Consider the following 23,707-nt stretch of genomic DNA (forward strand, 5'->3'; position numbering starts at 1 on the left):
GAGGTGAAAGGCGAAGATTACATTATGGTGTTTATCTATCTACTCATCTATCCATTCATCTATTCATCTTTATGTATTTACTCACTGGTCTGTGTCTTTATTAATCTGTTTACTCTCTCTCTCTCTCTCTCTCTCTCTCTCTCTCTCTCTCTCTCTCTCTCTCTCTCTCTCTCTCATCAATCTCTATCATGTCTCATTCCCTCTAATTACAAGCCTCGTAACAATGACTGACGAAAGGATGGCGCGAATCTGAGTACACAAAAACACTACCTCCTTTCGTCATAACACACACACACACACACACACACACACACACACACACACACACACACACACGACATTCATCTTTGTTATATTAAGAGGAAAGAACGTGGTGATATGCATAGAATTAATAAGTGTGTGTGTGTGTGTGTGTGTGTGTGTGTGTGTGTGTGTGTGTGTGTGTGTGTGTGTGTGTGTGTGTGTGTGTTGTGAGTTCCCACTAGAGATTTCAACACTCCAAGTGAAAATGATCGTGCAAACACAAACACACACACACACACACACACACACACACACACACACACACACACACACACACACACACACACACACATTCAATTATAGTTTCATACCTGCGCGCGCTTGTGGTGTGTGTGTGTGTGTGTGTGTGTGTGTGTGTGTGTGTGTGTGTGTGTGTGTGTGTGTGTGTGTCGATGGGCGGGTACAACTGAAGTGTGGCGGTCGAGACCAGAGAGAGAGAGAGAGAGAGAGAGAGAGAGAGAGAGAGAGAGAGAGAGAGAGAGAGAGAGAGAGAGAGAGAGAGAGAGAGAGAGAGAGAGAGAGAGAGAGAGAGAGAGAGAGAGAGAGAGAGAGAGAGAGAGAGAGAGAGAGAGAGAGAGAGAGAGAGAGAGAGAGAGAGAGAGAGAGAGAGAGAGAGAGAGAGAGAGAGAGAGAGAGAGAGAGAGAGAGAGAGGTGGAGGAAATGTAAATTCTGGGTACGAATGTGGATGAAGGGAGAGAGGAAGGGAGGGAGAGAGGGAGAGGGAGAGAGGAAGGGATGTGAAAGGGAAGTAGGAGTAAGGGGAGAGGGAAGAGAGAAGAGTGGCGTGGGGAGGGGGAGAGGAGGAAGACTGGGTCGAAATAAACCGGGAAGGGCGAAGGTGTATCATCAGGAAGCACTAAGAACCTCCTCCTTCTCTTCCTCTTCCACCTCCTCCTCCTCCTCCTCCTCCTCCTCCTCCTCCTCCTCCTCCTCCTCCTCCTTCTCCTCCTCCTCCTCCTTTCCCTTTTCACAGACTTGAAATGCGGGCGCCTGATTCGTCTTCGCGTTCTGGGCCATTGAAGAGTGAAAGTACACACACACACACACACACACACACACACACACACACACACACACACACACACACACACACACACACACAGATTCGTAAAGACAAACGCATACACCCATACACACGCACATATCAACGCTACACGCTATCGCACACATGTATCACACCGACTCTCTCTCTCTCTCTCTCTCTCTCTCTCTCTCTCTCTCTCTCTCTCTCTCTCTCTCTCTCTCTCTCTCTCTCTCTCTCTCTCTCTCTCTCAATTAGTCAGAGGCGGTGTGACAAAAAATACAACTCGTGATCTTTTCTCTAAATTGGTTATAACTCAAGGAATCGTCGACCTTACTGTGAGAAAGAAAAGTAGACGACATGGGAAGAAAGTGACCATGGAGAGAGAGAGAGAGAGAGAGAGAGAGAGAGAGAGAGAGAGAGAGAGAGAGAGAGAGAGAGAGAGAGAGAGAGAGAGAGAGAGAGAGAGAGAGAGAGAGAGAGAGAGAGAGAGAGAGAGAGAGAGAGAGAGAGAGAGAGAGGTTAGGAAAGTTTTGGAAGAGAGAGACGGAAAGAGAAAGGGAAAAAGAATGAGTCAAGATTGGAAGAGGAGAATAAGAGAAGATGGAAGGATGAGAGAGAAAGTCTGAGATATTTGTGTGTGTGTGTGTGTGTGAGAGAGAGAGAGAGAGAGAGAGAGAGAGAGAGAGAGAGAGAGAGAGAGAGAGAGAGAGAGAGAGAGAGAGAGAGAGAGAGAGAGAGAGAGAGAGAGAGAATGTGTGAATGCATACGATGGACAATAAAGGAGTAGAGAGAGTAGAGAGAGAATAAGGGAAGCAGGCAGAGACAATGAGACAAAGAGTAAGAGAGAGACAGAAAAAAAAAGGGAGATTAGAGAGAGACAGACAGGTAGGCCAGACAAAGCAGAGCAGGACGGGGTAGGGCGCGGGACAGTCTAACCCTACCTGCACCAGAGGGACAAAAAGAGGCAGGCTGAGTCCAGTCAACAAGAATAGCAACAGGTTGGAGGGCGCGCTGAATCATAGTAAGAGTGAGCAAGTGAGAGGGAAGGGTGAGTGAGGAAGCGAGTGAAGGACTGACCGACTGACTCAGTAGGGAAATGTGTTAGTCGGTCAGTCAATGAGTTAACTTTTATAGAGTACTGTATATGAACCGGTTGGGAGTGAGAAAGAGAGAGAGAGAGAAAAAAAAAGAGAGAGAGAGAAAGAGAAAGTAAGAACACAACTATAATAGGAAAAAAAGTAAACTCAATAAGAAGCCAGTTAATAACCACATCAATTACTGAAGGCTGATTGTTGTACTTCGGTTAGTCAGTCAGTGGGTCAGTGAGTGAGGGAGTGAGGGAAGGACGTGGCCTGGTGGCTGGTGAGTAAATCAGTGGAAGGGTTTGCTGACTCACTCAATTCGCGGTGCCATAACTCATCGGGAAGCAGCAAGTTTGTCAAGTCAATCAGTCACAGCCAGTCAATTCGTTAATCAGTCAAGAGATCTACCGCCGTGTGTGTGTGTGTGTGTGTGTGTGTGTGTGTGTGTGTGTGTGTGTGTGTGTGTGTGCAATGCTGTCTTTCTGTCAGCCAAATTCAGTCAAGCTGTTCGTTCGTTCATTCGTTCATTCAGTCAGCCAATCAGTGAGTCAGTCTGGAGAGGTGTTGGGTCAGTAAAGTTTGGTCCTACCTATCCTCCTTAGAAATAAAAGACCTATTAACTGACTAGACTGACTGACAGGTAACCAACCGAACCTGTTTTTGACTGACCTAACTAGAGCAGAACCGTTACTCTTGTTTTCCTCCTCCTCCCCCTCCTCTATCTCTTCTTCCTTCATTTTTCCTGTTTGCTCAATACGAGTATCAATGAGTCGGATATGTATGTCACGGCATGTCTGGTAGTAGGAGGAGGAGGAGGAGGAGGAGGAGGAGGAGGAGGAGGAGGAGGAGGAGGAGGAGGAGGAGGAGGAGGAGGAGGAGGAGGAGGAGGAGGAGGAGGAGGAGGAGGAGGAAAATGAAGACGTGGAGGAAAAGTACCTAAACCAGTTAGAATGTGGAAAGTTGAAAAAAAAGAGTAAATAATGGAGGAGGGGAGGGAAGGAAAAGAACGAGAGGGAGGAAAGGAGTTCTTAAATTGGTTAGAAGGTGGAAGGAAGAAGAGGAAGAAGAATAGGGGAAAGTTAATTATATGTAAAGCAGCGGTGCGTACTTGAGGTGGTGAGAGTGGTTAGTAGTAGTAGTAGTAGTAGTAGTAGTAGTAGTAGTAGTAGTAGTTTGTTGTTGTTATTGTTGTAGAGGAAGTAGTAGTAGTAGTAGTAGTAGTAGTAATAGTAGTAGAAGTAGTAGTAGTTGTATTATCATTATTATTATTATTATTATTATTATTATTATTATTAGTAGTAGTAGTAGTAGTAGTAGTAGTAGTAGTAGTAGTAGTAGTAGTAGCAGCATCAATATCAGTATTAACGTTAACACAAATATAAAACAAATAAAAATAAACAGATGAAGAATAAATAAAGCAAGATAAAAGAATAGGAACAATAAATGATGACGAAACAAAGGACGCGATCACAAAGGAATGGAGAGACGAACACAAGAGAAAATGACTACTGGACAATGGAAAACAATGATCAATTATTGCAGACAGAGAGACAGAGAGAGAGAGAGAGAGAGAGAGAGAGAGAGAGAGAGAGAGAGAGAGAGAGAGAGAGAGAGAGAGAGAGAGAGAACGGCCTCAAGCTTACAGGAAATACCACTGACCATCCCGCAGTTAAATTTGTCCTTCTTTAATTTTTTTCCTTTCTCTCTATAGTGGCCTTGTGAGACAATGCCCCCCCCACCTTCTCTCTCTCTCTCTCTCTCTCTCTCTCTCTCTCTCTCTCTCTCTCTCTCTCTCTCTCTGGGATGTAACATAAAGCGCCAAATGTGTCCTCCAACATTACACGTACGCACGCACACACACCGTTTAAAAATTACAATTCCTTCATTTCCTCTTTCGATAAAATAATATATAAAAATAGACACAGACCAAGAAAAAAAAACCTTAATGCACATAAACAAAACAAGAATCATGAAAGAATGTACGATTCTTTTTTTTTTCAAGGCCCGGAATTAAGTAGAGTGACTCAGCCAATTGGTGTGTGAGCGAGAGACAAAAATTCAGCACAAGGGAACTAGTCAAGGATGACACAGTTAGCGAAAAACAGGTGGAAGCAGGTGCAGGTGGATCAGGGAGAAAGAATATGTAATAGCTGACCACGCTGTGATAGGTAATTGTGGATCAGGCAGAAATGGGTAATTATGAACAGGTAGAAATAATACGTAGATCAGGTGGAAATAGGAGTATGTACAGGTAGAAATAGGTAAAGGTAGATCAGGTGGAAATAGGAAATTGTGGGTGATATATATATATATATATATATATATATATATATATATATATATATATATATATATATATATATATATATATATATATATATATATATATATATATATATATATATATATATCATTAAGAAAAATTTTAATGGTAAAATTAAGAACGAAGACAAAAACAAAATGGATGACGTAAACAATAACTGTAAGAGAATAAATTTGTTGACTGAGCATGACAAAACCCGAAAAAAAAAAAAAAAAAAAAAAAAGAATATATATATATATATATATATATATATATATATATATATATATATATATATATATATATATATATATATATATATACAGACGTAAACGAATTAAACATAAGAGAATAAATTTCTACACCTATAAAAGGCAAATGTTTGTATATATGTATGTATGTTTGTTTGTTCCCAAACTCCTCCTAGACTTTACAACCTACCAACCTCAAACTTGGTCCACAGAGGTAACTTGGCCTGAAGAATCCCAACATGGGGTTAGAATTGACCTGCACGGTCACCCGAGGCCGCTGGAGACTATTCTGTAGACGCTGTTAAGTAAAACTCAACCACCAATCGCAGACTTGGTCCACAGGAGTCCGCAGAGTCCACAGGGACATGTGATTCATCATCAGGGGGTGGCATTACACAGTGGTCCATTTTGTAAACAGGAATCCAAGGGCAAGGCGGTATAAAGACACGGGAGGTTTGGACTCCCAGAAGTGGCCTGCTATTGCAAATATAAAACGAAAAAGACTGATATGATGGTGTAATAAGAAAAGAGAAGAAACATAAATACTTCGGAAATAATAATGAAAAAAAAAAAACCGTGCAAAAACACTACTCAACAAAACTACACACGGTAACACCCGTTGATAAAGATGATAAGAAAACGACCAGCCACAAGGAATCCAAACCATTAAAAGGGATCAAGTAGTTGCCAGGTGGGATCCCGCCCTTTGTCTACACACCGGCCAGACCAACCAGACATCATTAATACCGAAGATGGCGAGGGTGTGCCGCCTACGCCCTCCCCAACCTTCCACCCTCCCCGCGCTGGCCGCCACATGAGTACTATTGTAGATGACCAGTAGGAGGCAGAACACAGGGACCAGAAGATGTGTAGATAGTACAGGCGGAGAGAAGCAGACGAAGCAGACGAGGACAGGTTACCAATAGAGTGAACAAGGGTAAGGATAGTGACTATGAAAGAAAATGAGGACCGGAAGATGATGACTATGAACATGGATAGGCGGGTAGAAGCAGACGAGGACAAGTTACCAGAGAGAGAGAGAGAGAGAGAGAGAGAGAGAGAGAGAGAGAGAGAGAGAGAGAGAGAGAGAGAGAGAGAGGGGGAAGGGGGTGATGACTTAAGAGTGAACTGATAAGCAGATGATAAATATGGATGTAAGAGGGAGTGTGAAGGCAAGGCAGGCGGGAGAACTAAATAGAAGGATGATCTGCAGGAGTGGTGCGGCCCAGACAGTGAGTGTAGAAGGTTAAGGGAGGTCTTTGTCTGGCAGTGGCATCACAAAGGCTGGTGATTCCGATGACTCTCGGATCATCACACATAAATCAACTCTATTTATTTATTTTATTTTATTACTTTTGGGAGAATGGTATAGAGACAGCGAATTAAATGTGACGATCATATATATATATTTTTTTTTTTCAGTACAAATGCCAGAAAATGCCGGACTTGTATCACTTCACTAGAAAAATGTTGGACTTGTATCACTTTACCAGAAAATGCCACGCTTGTACCACTTCATAAAAAAATAAATAAATAAATAAAAAAAGTGGAGGGCTTGTATCACTTCACCAGGAACAAACGCTGGTGTTGTATCACTTCCTCATCACCGTCCTCTGTGATTCTACCGTTGGACAAATGCCTCTTTTTTACTTTCTCCACTCATCTCTCTCAGCTGTCTATTCGAGGTCGTCAGCTAACTGCCTCATCTCATTTCTACTTACTTTTCTTTCTCCCAAACAAAAACTTCTTATTTCTCTACTTAGTTCCCAGCCAGACCAACAAAACTTAATATTCACTTTTCTATCTACCGTGCCTTCCTGTGTACTCAAGCCTACATCCACTTCCCTATCTACTCTGCCTTCCTGTGTACTCAAGCCTATATCCACTTCTCTTATCTACTCTGCCTTCCTGTGTACTCAAGCCTACATCCACTTCTCTTATCTACTCTGACTTCCTGTGTACTCAAGCCTACATCCACTTCCCTATCTACCCTGCCTTCCTGTGTACTCAAGCCTACATCCACTTCCCTATCTACCCTGCCTTCCTGTGTACTCAAGCCTACATCCACTTCTCCATCTACCCTGCCTTCCTGTGTACTCAAGCCTACATCCACTTCTCCTATCTACCCTGCCTTCCTGTGTACTCAAGCCTACATCCACTTCTCCATCTACCCTGCCTTCCTGTGTACTCAAGCCTACATCCACTTCTCTATCTTTTCATGTACTCATCTCTTGATCCATTTCCCTATCTGCCTTTCCCTTCTGTGTACTCAACCCTACATGCACCTCACTATCTTTCTACCTATTTCCCTATCTGCCCTGCCTTCTTGTACCATGCATTTCAAGGAGCAACACGTGGCCCCTTGAGGTAGCCAGCGGAGGGGTGGAGGTGACCAGAGGAACAGGTCCGCAAGGTCAATGTGGTCACGTACACGAGGGAAGGAAGCCAAGCCGTGCCTGTGTGACGTCTTGTGCTCAAAAAGGAAAGAGCAATGGGATGATTCAAGGGAGAGGAAACATATAATTAGGACACATAAACAGGTGGTAATGTTAGTGGAAAACAGATTTTCGTCCACCATTACCCTGACTGAGTGGTCTTTAATAGTCTTACCCCACTCATTATTCTCTCTTATTATTCTCCTTATTATTCTTATCCTTCATGAGTGGCCACTGACATTATCCTTCCTGAGTGGCCCTTGGTATTCTTATCCTCTATCAGTGGCCACAAATACTATCCTGCCTGAGTGGCCCTTATCAATCTTATCCTCCATAAGTGGCCACTACCATTATCCTGTCTGAGTGGCCCTTATCGTACCTGTCCTTCATGAGTGGCCACTAACGTTATCCTTGCTGAGTGGCCCTTGGTATTCTTATCTTCTATCAGTGGGCACAAATATTATCCTGAGTGGCGTTAATATTCTCATCTTATACTAGTGGCCAGTAACATTATCCTGCCTGAGTGGCCTTTAATATCCTTATTCCTCACATCAGTTGCCAAAAACCAAAAACAGACTCCTTTTTCCTTTAACCTCTCTCTCCCTCTCTCTTTTTTTTTTTTTTCGCTTCCCCACAAAAACACGTCCTGAACAAGTTACACATGTCCTAAAGTAGCAGCATTCCAGGACACTTTCGCACGGCCAGCCACTCACCGGTGTCGGACATGCATTAATACTGGCGTGGTGAAAGTGTCTTGGTGTGAAAAGGAAAGTGGTAAAGCTACAGAACCTGGAAAAAAAAAAAAAAAAAAAACGTAATTGTCAATCGCCCCAAGAAAAAGTTAATAGAAAAGACTCCACACGGGCTGGCCAATTTAATTTCATTCAGAGCGCGTCTTCACACTTCTCCCTTTCTCTCACTCCTATTAAAGTAGTGGTGATTTGAAGCCTCCCAAACATTAATCGACTATACCTTTTCTGTACACCCATTTCAACACCTACACAACTTTCTGGAAAGCTAATTAGATTTTTTATGCATTTCCTAATCTCCTAGCTAGTCTCCTTTACTATGAGGATAAAAACACCTCAATAATTCACAGCATTCTTCGCCCGAGGGTTCGCTGGCAACATAATGGCCGTTGCATATTCCCAGCACAGCCACACACGTGCCCAGCTGCGGCACTCTGTATTTTGTAGTGCACCGCGACCTGCCTTATAAGGAACGGCCTGGCGACCCACCCTTTTCTTCCTCTTCCCTCTCAGTAGCGCAGTGACACACACACACACACACACACACACACACACACACACACACACACACACACACACACACACACACACACACACACACACACACACACACACACACAATCTCTCTCTCTCTCTCTCTCTCTCTCTCTCTCTCTCTCTCTCTCTCTCTCTCTCTCTCTCTCTCTCTCTAATGATGGCAAGAGTTAATGCCATTGCAATGGTGGTACAAATTAGGTAAAAGTACTCTCTCTCTCTCTCTCTCTCTCTCTCTCTCTCTCTCTCTCTCTCTCTCTCTCTCTCTCTCTCTCTCTCTCTCGGTCGGCACTTCCTCATCCTCCCTCCTAAATAGCCGTACTGAGTGAGGGTTCCCGCTACTCGTGAATGTCAAAAGATGTTGGGAGGCTCAAGAGAAAAAATTAAGATGATGATGATGATGATGATGACGAACGAAAGGTGAGCAGAGCAGGCAGGTACCAGCAAGACGGTGACCTCCATAAGCCGTCTTGAAGAAGGAGGAGGAGGAGGAGGAGGAGGAGGAGGAGGAGGAGGAGGAGGAGGAGGATTACAAATATTTCACAAGAAGCAACAGACCTTTCATTACGGTAGTGTAGGCTAATGTAATGGGTCAGTGGAAAGGAGAGTACAGTAAAAGACTCCATCCCCATCAACCTTCTCAAGTAACTTAGTGGGTTGAAGTAAAAAATAATACAGTACAAGATTCCTCGCCATCTACCTTCTCGTGCTTGCTGGGACGTTTAATTACACTGAACTAAACAGCTTAATGGTTTGAAAGAAAGAATAGTAGGATAGAAGTTTCCTCCCAATCCAGCAACTCATCCGTCCCTCCCCCCACTAATGCTGGCGGAAAGAAACAACAGTACAACACAAGTTTCCTCATCCCCCTCCCATCAATCCATCCATCCATCCATCCATCCATCCACTACTAAAGCTTGCCGGAAAAGAAGAGATACCAAATATGCATACATACCATTGAATAAAATTGACATACTTCTATTTATTTATTCACTATTCAATTTTATCTTTTTTTTTCTATTTCTCTCATTTATTACTTATTGAGAAAACGCAAAAAAAAAAAAAAATAATAATAATGCATAATATATGGCCAGTAACCTTGTTTACGTGAGCGGACACAACTGCTGGCCTTCCACTCTCCCCAGACAACGACGCGAGGCCAGCCAGAAGTCCTTATCTATTCTCTCCTCTTCTGCGCGGATGAACAGCTAGGGAATATCACGTGAAAGGAGATCACCCCGAATTGTTTCCGCTCGGCCGGGGATTCGAACCCTAAAGGCATGCAACACAATACAAGAAGCCAAGCAAGTGAACACACATAAAATAAAAAATCAACTACCAAGGCCTCGATGTGACCATGAAAAAAAAAAAAGAGAGAAAAAGAGCTTCAAAGAAACAGCCCAATTATCCATGTTGGGGAGGTGGAGGAGAGAGAAGTGCAAGGAGAGAAAAATGAGGAAAAAGAACAGAGAATGAAGGGGAAAATGAAGGGGGGTTAAGGGAGGGGAAATGAGAGACGGGTGAAGGAGAGATTGAAAGTAATAGGTAAAAGGGAAATGGGGGAGAGAGAGAGAGAGAGAGAGAGAGAGAGAGAGAGAGAGAGAGAGAGAGAGAGAGAGAGAGAGAGAGAGAGAGAGAGAGAGAGAGAGAGAGAGAGAGAGAGAGAGAGAGAGAGAGAGAGAGAGAGAGAGAGAGAGATGGAAGAAGTGAAAGGAAAATGACAGGAGGAAGTGAAAAAACATAAGAGGGAAAAAAAAAAGAATGAGAAGGGGGGAGAAAGGATGGGAAGGAGAGAAAGAGAAAGGGACAAAACAAAGGAAAAAAAAACAGGAAAGAGAGACAGAAGAGATAGAAAGGGAAGGGGAAAAAAGAAAGGGAAATGACAGAAAGGGATAGAAAATAAAGCAAAGTGGAAGGAAAGGAAGGAAACAGAGCAAGGGGAGGAGGAAGGAGAGGAATAAAGATAGGGAGGGAAAGAGGGGAGAAGAGTGGGACGAAAGGCCTTGACGTAACCCCGGTAAAGGACCCTCAATGACCTTTGCAATTAAGGAGCCAGGTGTGTCCAACCTCGGTAGAGTGAACCGTTTTTGTTTTGTTTTTTTCTCTCAAATGCCACCCGAGACGGAAGCTTCGAGGATGACGAGGAAGAACAAGGCAACAAGCAAATGAACAGACGAGGGCGAGGAACAGGAAGGAGAAGACACGAAAAGAGATTATGTGTATGAACGATGAGTGGTGATAATAGTAGTGGTAGTTGTGGTGGTGGTGGTGGTGGTGGTGGTAAACTTGATAATGCGGTCGACTAATTCATTCTGTGTGTGTGTGTGTGTGTGTGTGTGTGTGTGTGTGTGTGTGTGTGTGTGTGTGTGTGTGTGTGTGTGTGTGTGTGTGTGTGTGTGTGTGTGTGTGTGCATGCCCAGTCTGTCGCAACGAGTCGTAACGAGTCTTGCAGGTATGACACGAGGTTACTGTTACTCTCTCTCTCTCTCTCTCTCTCTCTCTCTCTCTCTCTCTCTCTCTCTCTCTCTCTCTCTCTCTCTCTCTCTCTCCCTCCCTTGGTGATATCAAACCCATTACATTAAAATAACAATCCCAACATCCAAAATTTTTAAAAATGAGTACGATGATAACAGTAAGTGATGATGATGATGATGATGATGATGATGATGATGATGATGATGACGATGACGATGGTGATGAAAGGCAGCAGCATCCAGTCCTAGGAAGTGAAAGGGACAGCACGTACACGAGATCCTAACGAAGGAGGGTGGGAGGTGGAGGGAGAAGAGAAGGGCGGGAGACAAGAGGAGGGCACTGAGAGAAGACTGAAGGGAGAGGGAGAGGGAGAGGGAGGAGAGAGAGAGAGAGACGAGGAGGAACCTAATCCCCATAAATCTCTCACTGTGTCTCTCTCATCCATATTAATTAACTTAACAAAACGACCTTCACCCATACCTTTGAATAGTGAACGTGAACTCTACATAAAGTTAAGGCGCAAAACACACGTCTTCCTGGTCATTTCCCGACCATACCGTACCTGAGTTTTATACCAAGCTGCCCTCGACTCACACGGACATAAAGGAAGCTGCAAGAAACCAGCTGGCCTACACGTAGCAGTCCCTGAGTCAAACATCCATCCGCCTACCACCTCCCTCCACAAATTTATCTTGTCTTCTCAACCTCCCAACTGACTCGGCTCATCCGCTAGGGAAATTAAAACCAATAGATGAATTAGTAAACATGAGAACGTGTGATGAGGAAAAGATGGTTGGTTGGGAATCTGTGTGGGAGAATCAGTGAGTAAACTTAAAGGTATGATAGGGAAAAAGGGGTTATTTGCGAGGGTTGTGTGCGGGGATTGGTTAGTAAACATAAAAAGAAGCTAACAGCGAAAAAGGGGGTTATTTTTGGGAGGTTCTGGTAGGAGGGTCAGTTAGTAAACATAAGACGATGAGATAAGAAAAGAGGTTTATTTGGGGGTTAAGGTTTGATGGTTGGCAGGGCTGGGGGGGTGGGCGGAATGGGGGGAAGGTTGGCGTCCCAGATAGGTCAGTGAAAGAGAAGGTGTATTTGTGACTCCTGGTGAAGCTTTTAAACAAATGAAAAAACAATTGTGTATGAGATGCGGTGAAAGCATTAAAACCTGGTGTGCCAGTTATTACCCGCTTGGTCAAATTTGTTTCCACTTCCAGAGAGAGAGAGAGAGAGAGAGAGAGAGAGAGAGAGAGAGAGAGAGAGAGAGAGAGAGAGAGAAGGGATACTAGGAAGGTGACACGAATAAGGAAAGGACGAAAGGGGAGAGGACAGACTGGAATGGGGACGGGATGAAAGGAGGAGGAGGAGGAGGAGGAGGAGGAGGAGGAGGAGGAGGAGGAGGAGGAGGAGAGAGAGAGAGAGAGAGAGAGAGAGAGAGAGAGAGAGAGAGAGAGAGAGAGAGAGAGAGAGAGAGAGATGAGGAAAAGTGATTGAGACACAAGGGGCAGTGAAGGGGAAGGAAGGGGACGCAGAAGATTTTTAAGAGGATTATGTAACTGGCACTTCCCTTTTCCTCGCCCCTCTCCCCCTCCCCCCTCCTCCGTCACACACCCCCAAGAAACCAAGGGAGGGCAGGAGGTCCCGAACACTTGCATGGGGCAGTGATGGTCCTTCTTACTTTCACTTTCGATGGAGGAGGAGGAGGAGGAGGAGGTAGGGAAGACAGAGGAGAGATGATGATGGTAGGGAGGAGGAGGAGGAGGAGGAGGAGGAGGAGGAGGAGCGCGGCTTTGTGCGCCTGACCTTCCCTTGTGTGGAGTCTTGCGGTAACTGTTTTCTTTCCCTCTCACTCTCTCACTCACTCACTCACTCACTCCCTTTCCCTTTCCTCCCCCGAGGTCTTCTCTCTCTCTCTCTCTCTCTCTCTCTCTCTCTCTCTCTCTCTCTCTCTCTCTCTCTCTCTCTCTCTCTCATTTGGCTACCTTGAATTTCCTTGTCCTCCGTTGTTTCCAGTGCCGGTCCTCCACTCATTTACTCCCCCCCACCTCTCTCTCTCTCTCTCTCTCTCTCTCTCTCTCTCTCTCTCTCTCTTTTTAATAACCCTCCCCCTCTCCTTTCACTGCAGGCGGGAGGTGTGAGAGCAGACGGCGACGAGGCCTGAGAATGGTGTCGCGCGGCGGGTGGTGGGGACGGTGGTGGTGGTGCTGGGCGTGGTGGCTGGCAGGGGCGGGGGCGGGATGGGGCGCGGTCATTCCGCCGCCCTGGGTCAACCACACCCTCAACCCGTGCGCCGCAGAGTCGTGGCAGCTGCTCCTATGGCCGAGAGACTCCTCCTGCCACCGAATATTTACTCAGGTGAGTCACGGCCGCTGGTGGTGAGTCAGTGAGTCAGGTGACCTTTAGGCAGTATTCTTGTGTGTGTGTGTGTGTGTGTGTGTGTGTGTGTGTGTGTGTGTGTGTGTGTGTGTGTGTGTGTGTGTGTGTGTGTGTGTGTGTGACCCCACAAGTCAGAGATCAGCCTCATTCCTGAGTCTCGTGAGTGAGTGGAGCAGAAGCAGTATCAGGTCTCGCCAAGTCGTTCATCCCTTCCCACCCCTTCCTCAGGGTCCGTGCGGGGAGACTCAAGAATTTTACTTCAACGTGGCGGCAGGGGAGGGCCAGTGCCGGTGTCCTCGAGGCAGCCTCTTGCACCCAGACTCCCGTCGCTGCCACTCCCGTTTCTCCCGAGGACCCTGCCTGCCCAGGTGAGTGCCGCGCTTTGACCTCCGGCTGTGTTACCGCGCTGGCAGGAACGTCGCTGATTTTGTATCTTCCACAGGGAGTACATAGACAGATACGGGGAGGATCTGCGGGATGGGGAGGGGACGTGCCGCCCATTCGACGAGTGTCCGCCCGGCCAGGTGTTCTGGCCGCCCGATGGCGAGTGTTACCAGCACCACACCCGCGGCCCTTGCCTCAACGGCTACCTCATCTATGTCAACCCTAACACCGGTAAGTAGGGAGGGAAGGGCGTGGCATGGCTGTGTGTTCTGTGTACAAAGTGTGGCAGGGCGGGGCAGGGCGGGGCCAAGGTCAGTCAGCGAGGGCCGTTTGTTGCAGGGTTCCCGGACTGTGGGTGTGAGCGGACCGTCATGTTCAGCAACTACTGGGCCTTAACGGGCCTATGCTTCGAGCTGTTCCAGCGCGGGCCGTGCCTGGATGGCACCATCTTCCTGTACAATGCAACGCGCGGAGCCACACAGTGTGGCTGCAGCCCCTCCATCCTCACCAACTACCACCAGGACAGTGGCAGCTGCTACGAGCTGGGGCAGCGGGGACCCTGCCGCCCCGGCCAGCTGCTCGCCTTCAGTCCCGACACCCTGGCCACCCGATGCACCTGCAGACCTGACCACGCCCTGTGGTCCCCTACTGGTTCCTGCTACCTGCTGTACTCTCGCGGGCCATGCTCCAAGGGCCACTTCTTCACTCCTGCCACCAACGGCACGGGCAAGTGCCAGCTGTACCCGTGCTCAGGGACGCGCCGCTACCATCCGTCCTCGGACACCTGCTACAGGCTGGGGAAGCGCGGGCCCTGCTCCCTCGGTAGCCTCTTCATCTATGATGAGGACACGCCGCTGCAAGGCACGTGTGGCTGCATACCAGAGCTGGTGGGTTTCTGGCCCAAAGACGGTCGCTGTTATGAGGTGGGGAGCCGCGGCCCCTGTCCCCGCCGGCAGGTCCTGGACCATGATAAGACCAGCGCCAAGGCCCATTGCATCTGTGACCTGCGGAAGGGGTACATAGCCTGGGAGGAAGACAGCTGCCACTTGCTCAACACTCGCGGCCCCTGCCCTGCCGGGCAGCGCCTCATGGTGAAGCAGTGGCGGCCCCTCACTCCAGTGTGTACCTCAGAACCCGCCATGCCCCTCACCCTGGAGCAGGACACCCCCGGGGCAGACTCTCCCTCACAGTTCCAGATGAGTAACAGTGTGACTGCCGCTCGGGGCGACGACACCTTCAACGTGGGGGACACGAACGCAACTCTGGCACCCCCAACCTCTACCTCCATCCCCGCCCCGGCGCCTACCCCTGCCAGCACCTCCGGGACGCGGTCTGGCCGTTCCATGTCGGCAGGCAGCGAGGCTCGGGGTCTATTGGACTCAACCCATTTCTTGCTGCCTGAGGAGGACGAAGAGTCCAGCACTTTCTACACAGGCCATCCCGAGGGGCGCCGCGCCCTAGATCCCTGGTGGGGCACCCCGGTGCCTCCGTCCTGACCCTCGCCTCTCGCTATTTCCTCAGTGGGCATTATCTTCCAGCGGCATCAGCGCCACCCGCCTGTGATACCCAACACTTTCCTCCCCGACGCCCAATCCGGCGCCTCGCCGCCTGCGCCGCCCCGCCTCGCGTGACAACGATGCCTGGACGCCAGTCACTAAAAACTCCTCATCGAACCTGCCTCACCACTGCGCAGGAGGAGGCCAGGCTGTCACGGTGACTTTAGATGGTGCATAACGTGTATGACCAGCCAGTGACGTGAAAATGATTCCTGCAGCTGATGATGATGATAATGAGTGATGATAATGGTAATGATGGTGATAATCAAGTGATAATACTTTAAGCATTAAGACAATAGAGCAACGAGTAGCACGCACTCACGAGGCCGCGTCTTTACGTCCATTCCTTGACAGCAATTAATGACACTCGAGATAATGATGCCGACCACGGCGAGGAAAGCCCAGCGTGAAGGGAAAGTCTGGGAGGCGAGGGAGGGAAGCGTGAACAACGTGCTTTCAAGTGTGTCTGGCCATACAGCTGCCTGTCTGTCTGTGTCTGCCAGCGTGTCTTTCAATCTGTTTTCATCGCCTTGTACACACACAACTCGTCCGTTTGTTTGCTCACTCATCAGTCTGTGTATTACTGATTCTCTTAAATGCATTGAATGACTTTTATACTAGATTTTTACTTAACCAATATCCTTCATTCACAATTTTCCTCCTCCTCCTCTTTATTAAGTTAACTAGGGAAGGAAGTGCCGCCTTCGTCTCCACCAACAAAACAAGAGAGCCTCCCACGAGCCCCCACTACCACGCCACCTACACCTGCTTGGCTTTGTTTTATCTTTGAAAAAACACAAAGCAAATAATCACAGAAAGTGTCAAGTCAAATGATATTCCATGCACAGAGAGAGAGAGAGAGAGAGAGAGAGAGAGAGAGAGAGAGAGAGAGAGAGAGAGAGAGAGAGAGAGAGAGAGAGAGAGAGATAGGTAACCCACTTTCATGCGTGATGTCAAAAGTAGTGTTTGGTTTATGGCCATCCATTGCGCGCACACGCACGCACGCACGAACGCACGCAGGAACGCGAGCGCGCGCGCGCGCACACACACACACACACACACACACACACACACACATTTCTCCACCCCAGCAACAATCTTAAGGTCTATCTTGAGCGCCCCGCCCCCACAGTGACCACCAACATGACGTGGCCGACCGGGTGACGCTTGAACGGCGGCCTTGACACACCACATGATGTGGCAAACTTAACATTCCCAGCAGCACCACCAGCAGTAATGATGGTGATGGTGGTGGTGGTGGTGGTGGTGGTAGTAGTAGTATTAATAGTAACGAAGAGAGAAACACGAGAAAATGTTTGCTATTTACCTTTCCATATCTTTCAAAACCACACCCACCCACACACACACACAAGGCTTACACCAGCGTGCCATAGTTTTATCCTAGACCACCAAGAGAGGAGTGCCAGCCGATCTCTTGCGTCTGAAGCATTCCCGTCCTGGTAACAAGGCCACCATCATCCACACCCGCGCCGGGAACCAAGACCCATCTAACCACGTACTCGCAACACCTCGAGGATTCAACACCTGTTTGCTTGATAACATAATCGTGTTTCATAAAATCGCATAACACTCCATGCAGCTGCTGTTGCTTACATGATAATGAAACAGCAGTGACCTTGAAGGGAAAGAAAAGCGAGTGTGGCTTATTGTGGTTAGAAATTCTCTCTCTCTCTCTCTCTCTCTCTCTCTCTCTCTCTCTCTCTCTCTCTCTCTCTCTCTCTCTGTGAAAGATCACCTGCAAAGTTGCCATCATTCTGACATCAAACATTTCAAAATTGTATTTCGAAATAGAAATTTCCTTCAACTATTATTGCAATTTCGAATCACATGAAGCTACATGCATGTTATAATATTCGTTGATAATGCTTTCAGTAATACTTGGAATTATAGAAAAGGAGAAAGTGAAAAGTTTGCAGTATAACTTATATGTTTCTGAAGGCTGGAGGTTTCATAACTATTTAGTTCATGCAACTGTTCCCTGGTTACCATTTACCATTGCCCCTCTGAGAATCTGTTCAGCCGGGGACACATCTCTCCTCATCTAACTTGATGGAAAGACTTGCCATACAATTATACAAACAGATAGATATATAGGGCGGGACAGTAAGATGCCATGGTTTTCAATTCAATATAAAAATCTTGCAGGATTTGTTACAAATAAAATAGATGCAAATATGTGAAGCCTATGTTTCATAATGCATTACCACGATTTCATTTTTTAAAAGAAAATCTTTCCAGTGGTGACCACAGCACTAAATGCATTCATTCAATCTTACCACAAAGTCATTATGACCCACTCCTGTAATTGATATTCACTTCTCTGATCTCAGTTTTTTATATTTTTTCCTTGGGGATACTTTAAGGGGCAAAGTGTACTCCACAAAACCAAGAAATATCCACCTTAGGCAATAAATCAATGCCAAGGTCAGAGAAATTAAAATCTATTTACTAGAGCAGGTCATGGACAATTTTGTGGTAAGATTGAATGAATGTGTTCAGCATTGTGGTGGCCACTCAAAAGATTCTGTTTTCAAGAAATGAAGTCTGGATAATATAAATTGACAAACAGACCTTGTTGCATTGGCTCTATTTGTAACAAAATGTGCACGTATTTCAGACTGATCTGAAAACTAGCAGATCCAACTGCCCCAACCAATAAGAACTTACTGAAAAAGACATCCACGTAGCAATTTTTTTTGTTAGCACAACTATTGCTACTGCTACTTCTACTTTTAAGACAGCAACACAGATACACAGATTATCTGTTCCCTGCCTTGAGTAAGGGCATGGAGTGTGTACTCACTCAAGGCGACCCTCCAGCCTGGTGACGGATCCCTCCAGCTGAGCCACCAGTGCCTCCCTCTTGCGCAGCTCCTCCCTTAGGGATGCAACACCCTCCGTCTTGGTGTCCAACTCAGTCTGCCCCACAGACACATGTCAACTGAACTTACACCAACTTTGTTTTAAATTTTTCATCATCTTAACAGTAAGATAGCTATGCCTTTCTCAGGTTTTGCTTTAGTTTGTTTGTACAGCAACATGCTTACCTCAGAAATTATGATCACAACTCCAAGCACATGTCTGTCAGTAAATACACACAGTCACTCACATTGAGGAGGTCCTTGTCATGGTCCAGCCTGGCCACTGAGGCTCTGAGGGCAGTGACCTCTGCCCTGGAGTCAGCCAGTTCCTCTCTCACACGGATCAGCTCAGCCTCCAGCTCCTTGAGTCGCGCCTCACTGCTACTCAGCTGGTTGAGTCGCATCTCCAGCTGATGCTCTGTGTCACCAATTTCACCAACCTTCTGCTGCAACAACCGCCTGGAAATGGACAAAGATGGACATTAACCTTCTGTACATGTGTAAAAATACACTTATATGTACTACATTAATGGATCTATATGTAAACACACACACACTACAGAGTCACTCTCATACTAAATTTATCTGTGCTGTATACCTCTCTCCTAACTCCTCTGACTATAAGAAATTCTTTGACTACTTAACTTCCAAAGTGGAGCACATTCTGACCCTCTTCCCTTTTGCAGAGATCTCCATTCTTGAAGACTTCAATGTTCACCACCAGCTTTGGCTTTCCTCTCCCTTCACTGACCATCCTGATGAACTAGCCTACAACTTTGCTATCCTCCATGACCTAGAGCAATTGGTGCAACACCCTACTCGTATTCCTGACTGTCTTGGAGATACGCCCAACATTCTTGACCTTTTCCTGACCTCTAATCCTTCTGCTTATGCTGTCACCCTTTCTTCTCCGTTGGGCTCTTCCGATCACAATCTCATATCTTTATCTTGTCCTATCACTCCAATCCCTCCTCAGGATCCCCCTAAGCGAAGGTGCCTCTGGCGTTGTACCTCTGCTAGTTGGGGGGACCTGAGGAGGTATTTTGCTGATTTTCCTTGGAATGACTACTGCTTCCGTGTCAGAGACCCATCTTTGTGTGCTGAGCGCATAACAGGTGATAGTGTCTGGCATGGAGGCGTACATTCCTCACTCTTTTTCTCGTCCTAAACCTTCTAAACCTTGGTTTAACACAGCTTGTTCTCGTGCTATACATGATAGAGAGGTGACCCACAAAAGGTACTTAAGCCTTCCATCACCAGAATCTCATGCACTTTATATTTCTGCCCAAAACCATGCCAAGTCTGTTCTCCAACTAGCCAAAAATTCCTTCATTAACAGAAAATGTCAAAACCTTTCAAGATCTAACTCCCCTCATGACTTCTGGCATCTAGCCAAAAATATCTCCAATAACTTTGCTTCTTCTTCTTTCTCTCCTCTACTTCAACCAGTTGGCACCACTGCTATCACATCTATTTCTAAAGCTGAACTCTTTGCTCAAACCTTTGCTAAAAACTCTACCTTGGACAATTCTGGGCTTGTTCCTCCCTCTCCTCCACCCTCTGACTACTTCATGCCACCTATTAAAATTCTTCGCAAAGATGTTTTCCATGCCCTCACTGGCCTAAACCCTCGGAAGGCTTATGGACCTGATGGGGTCCCTCCTATTGTTCTCCGAAACTGTGCCTCTGTGCTTGCACCTTGCCAAGTCAAACTCTTTCAACTCTGTCTGTCAACATCTACCTTTCCTTCTTCCTGGAAGTTTGCCTACATTCAACCTGTTCCTAAAAAGGGTGACCGCTCTAATCCCTCAAACTACCATCCTATTGCTTTAATTTCCTGCTTATCTAAAGTTTTTGAATCTATCCTCAACAGGAAGATTCTTAAACATCTATCACTTCACAACCTTCTACCTGATCGCCAGTATGGGTTCCGTCAAGGCTGCTCTACTGGTGATCTTCTGGCTTTCCTTACTGAGTATTGGTCATCCTCTTTTAGAGATTTTGGTGAAACTTTTGCTGTTGCCTTGGACATATCAAAAGCCTTTGATAGAGTCTGGCACAAAGCTTTGATTTCCAAACTACCCTCCTACGGTTTCTATCCTTCTCTCTGTAACTTCATCTCAAGTTTCCTTTCTGACCGTTCTATTGCTGCTGTGGTAGATGGTCACTGTTCTTCTCCTAAATCTATTAACAGTGGTGTTCCTCAGGGTTCTGTCCTGTCACACACTCTCTTCTTATTATTCATTAATGATTTTCTAAACCAAACTTCTTGTCCTATCCATTCCTACGTTGATGATACCACCCTGCACTTTTCCACGTCTTTTCATAGACGTCCAACCCTTCAGGAGGTAAACATATCACGCAGGGAAGCCACAGAACGCCTGACTTCTGATCTTTCTAAAATTTCTGATTGGGGCAGAGCAAATTTGGTATTGTTCAATGCCTCAAAAACTCAATTCCTCCATCTATCAACTCGACACAACCTTCCAGACAACTATCCCCTCTTCTTCAATGACACTCAACTGTTCCCCTCTTCTACACTGAACATCCTCGGTCTGTCCTTTACTTATAATCTGAACTGGAAACTTCACATCTCATCTCTAGCTAAAACAGCTTGTATGAAGTTAGGTGTTCTGAGACGTCTCCGCCAGTTTTTCTCACCCCCCCAGCTGCTAACTCTGTACAAGGGCCTTATCTGTCCATGTATGGAGTATGCTTCACATGTCTGGGGGGTTTCCACTCATACTGCTCTTCTAGACAGGATGGAATCAAAAGCTTTTCGTCTCATCAACTCCTCTCCTCTAACTGACTGTCTTCAGCTTCTCTCTCACCGCCGCAATGTTGCATATCTAGCTGTCTTCTACCGCTATTTTCATGCTAACTGCTCTTCTGATCTTGCTAACTGCATGCCTTCCCTCCTTCCACGGCCTCGCTGCACAAGACTTTCTTCTTTCTCTCACCCCTATTCTGTCCACCTCTCTAATGCAAGAGTTAACCAGTATTCTCAATCATTCATCCCTTTCTCTGGTAAACTCTGGAACTCCCTGCCTGCTTCTGTATTTCCACCTTCCTATGACTTGAATTCCTTCAAGAGGGAGGTTTCAAGACACTTATCCACCAATTTTTGACCACTGCTTTGACCCTTTTATGGGACTGGCATTTCAGTGGGCATTTTTTTGATTAGATTTTTGTTGCCTTTGGCCAGTATCCTTCTTACATAAACACACACACACACACACACACACACACACACACACACACACACACACACACACACACACACACACACACAACCACTCACTTGAATTCGTCAGACTCCTTGCCCTGGAGTCCTAGTCTGTCATGAGCCTCCTGTAGGGCTGCCTGCAGGTTCTGTGCCTGGTCCTGCAGGGAAGCAACCAGTGCTGCTTGGGAGTTGAGGCGCTGCTGCAGGTCAGTGGCAGTTCTGCTGCCTTCATCTGCCATTCGACGTAGACTAAATGTCTCCTCCTCCAGTGTTGCCTTCTCTCGTGCTGTCTGGGTACTGGTGGCCTGAGGAAGGAAGAGCCACACACTGCCTTACAACACAATATCAAAATATTAAAGTTGTGTGTCAAGGATCAAAAGTAAAAAGTTAACATTTAACAGCTGCTCCAGAAAAGATCCCTAGAGATCCGTTTTCAAAGAAGTAAATAGGACTGACATTTGTTATTTCTAACATGTATGCTATACAACGCAATTTTCTCTTGAAATAATAAAACAACACACTAAGCATTTAAGTAACTAATAAGATGTTAATATCTTCTTTCAACATCAATTATGCTAAAGTCTGCAATGGCTACCCTTAGCTTCTCCCTCAGCTGGTCACGTTCTTTCTTCACTTTCTCAAGGTCACTCATGGCTGCATCCCGGGCCTTGCGCACCTCCAGGATGAAGGCCTGGGTGGAGGGTGGGAACCTCTGGGTGGCTGCATCCTGCAGTCTGGCAGAAATGTTGGAGAAGTGTGTTAGGAATCCTGAACACTAAGATACACAAAGCTTCATCTTTTATGACACACAGTATGTAATTACAATCTATATCTGTAAAGAGTACCATTCTTCGTACAGTGTGTACCAATAGTTATTTTTTACTATGGTTCAGAGTAGAACCATAGTAGTAGGTGGAAATTGCTTATTTCATATCACCTGTATTCTAAATAAATTCTAGTGAATGGTTTTTACAAGTTAAATAAAATATCAATAAGAATAAAAAAGTAAAAGGCATAGAAAAGATTAATACATGCAAGTACATACTAATTAGAAGAAATACAATCAAAGCACATAACAGGCATTGTGAAATTACAAAAATTAAAGAAAAAACACACAATCATCAATGTGATGAAACAAACACAACACACAAGATTATGGAATAGAATACAGGACAAAATAAGAGTAGGTAGAGTCTCCTGGCACAGTCACCCCTGAAAGACTACATCAGAATGGCCATCAGAATAAATAGACAGGTGGATGCATCAAGACATCACAGCCGCTTGAATGCATATACTAAATTAGCGCATATAGTGTAAAAAGTAAGTGTGAATGCAGAGCTTAAGTGTTAACTACTGTGAGAGAAGAGGATGAAGCACAATGTCCATCTCACTTCTCAATTGCTGCATGGAGGTCCCTGGTGTGACCATCAATCTCTGCCTTCTCCCTCTCTGACTCAGCCAGCCTCTCTGTCAGGATCCGCACCTGGGCAAGGCAGCAGCAAAAAAATGTAAATCCTTTGTACATGAAAAGGATGGCACAGGACTCCAAAACTCCATACATAAGGAGATTTAATTACTGCTCCCACCAAAAAGACTATAAAAGGTAGGATTCCAAAGCTCCAAACATAAAAAAAGATTTAGTTACTGCTCCTACCAAAAGAGTGACTATATAAGGTAAGTTTACATTAGTTTACTAATGAGGAGTTACACAGAAAATTTCAAATAACATCTAGCATAGTATGGATATCAAAGGCATATATAAACAAAAAAGCTACACAGACCATGAAATATTCCATCTATACAGTAGGCTGGCAATCCCAAACAGAGTGGCCCAAACAAGGCACCACACACTCACACACACATCATTTACACTCTTAACCCCATTGACCCATGGTGGAAAGGGACAGTCTCGTGGCCCACTGTAGTACACATCAGGATTCCAGGCAGAGCACATTATATATTAGAAGGTACAAAAAAATTATGGTCTCAAAAATTGGCTTTATTCTTTAAAACTAATTCTATCTGATCATGCCTGCTTTGCCTCCTATACTCACCTGGCCCTCAAGATCTGCTCGGGCAATGTTGGAATTCCGCTTCTCAGTCATAAGGGACTCAATCTCCTGCCGC

At 45.9% G+C, this 23,707-nt stretch overlaps 2 protein-coding genes across 5 annotated transcripts in view; one reads left to right on the forward strand and one right to left on the reverse strand.

Moving 5' to 3' along the window:
• Window positions 1–16,087, forward strand: part of LOC135105028 (uncharacterized) — a 17,324-nt gene extending 1,237 nt beyond the window's left edge. Inside the window, exons 3-6 of the mRNA XM_064012920.1 lie at window positions 13,282–13,511; window positions 13,761–13,900; window positions 13,975–14,147; window positions 14,256–16,087. Coding sequence (XP_063868990.1) covers window positions 13,320–13,511; window positions 13,761–13,900; window positions 13,975–14,147; window positions 14,256–15,412 — 1,662 coding nt within the window. The 5' untranslated portion in view covers window positions 13,282–13,319 and the 3' untranslated portion in view covers window positions 15,413–16,087. The remainder of the gene's footprint in view (window positions 1–13,281; window positions 13,512–13,760; window positions 13,901–13,974; window positions 14,148–14,255) is intronic.
• The window catches only part of LOC135105029 (centrosomal protein of 135 kDa-like), an 83,160-nt gene that overhangs the window by 24,667 nt on the left and 34,786 nt on the right, over window positions 1–23,707 (reverse strand). For all 4 annotated transcript variants that reach the window (XR_010270673.1, XM_064012922.1, XM_064012921.1 and 1 more), the window contains 6 exons: window positions 23,635–23,706; window positions 22,972–23,063; window positions 22,176–22,314; window positions 21,656–21,885; window positions 18,603–18,813; window positions 18,297–18,412 (listed from right to left, as the gene is read on the reverse strand). Coding sequence is in view for 3 of the 4 variants with exons in the window: in XM_064012922.1 (XP_063868992.1) it covers window positions 18,297–18,412; window positions 18,603–18,813; window positions 21,656–21,885; window positions 22,176–22,314; window positions 22,972–23,063; window positions 23,635–23,706 (860 nt within the window). In the remaining variant the exon portion in view is untranslated. The remainder of the gene's footprint in view (window positions 1–18,296; window positions 18,413–18,602; window positions 18,814–21,655; window positions 21,886–22,175; window positions 22,315–22,971; window positions 23,064–23,634; window position 23,707) is intronic.

The sequence above is a fragment of the Scylla paramamosain genome, chromosome 11 (genome assembly GCF_035594125.1).
Source record: "Scylla paramamosain isolate STU-SP2022 chromosome 11, ASM3559412v1, whole genome shotgun sequence".
NCBI lineage: Eukaryota > Metazoa > Arthropoda > Malacostraca > Decapoda > Portunidae > Scylla > Scylla paramamosain.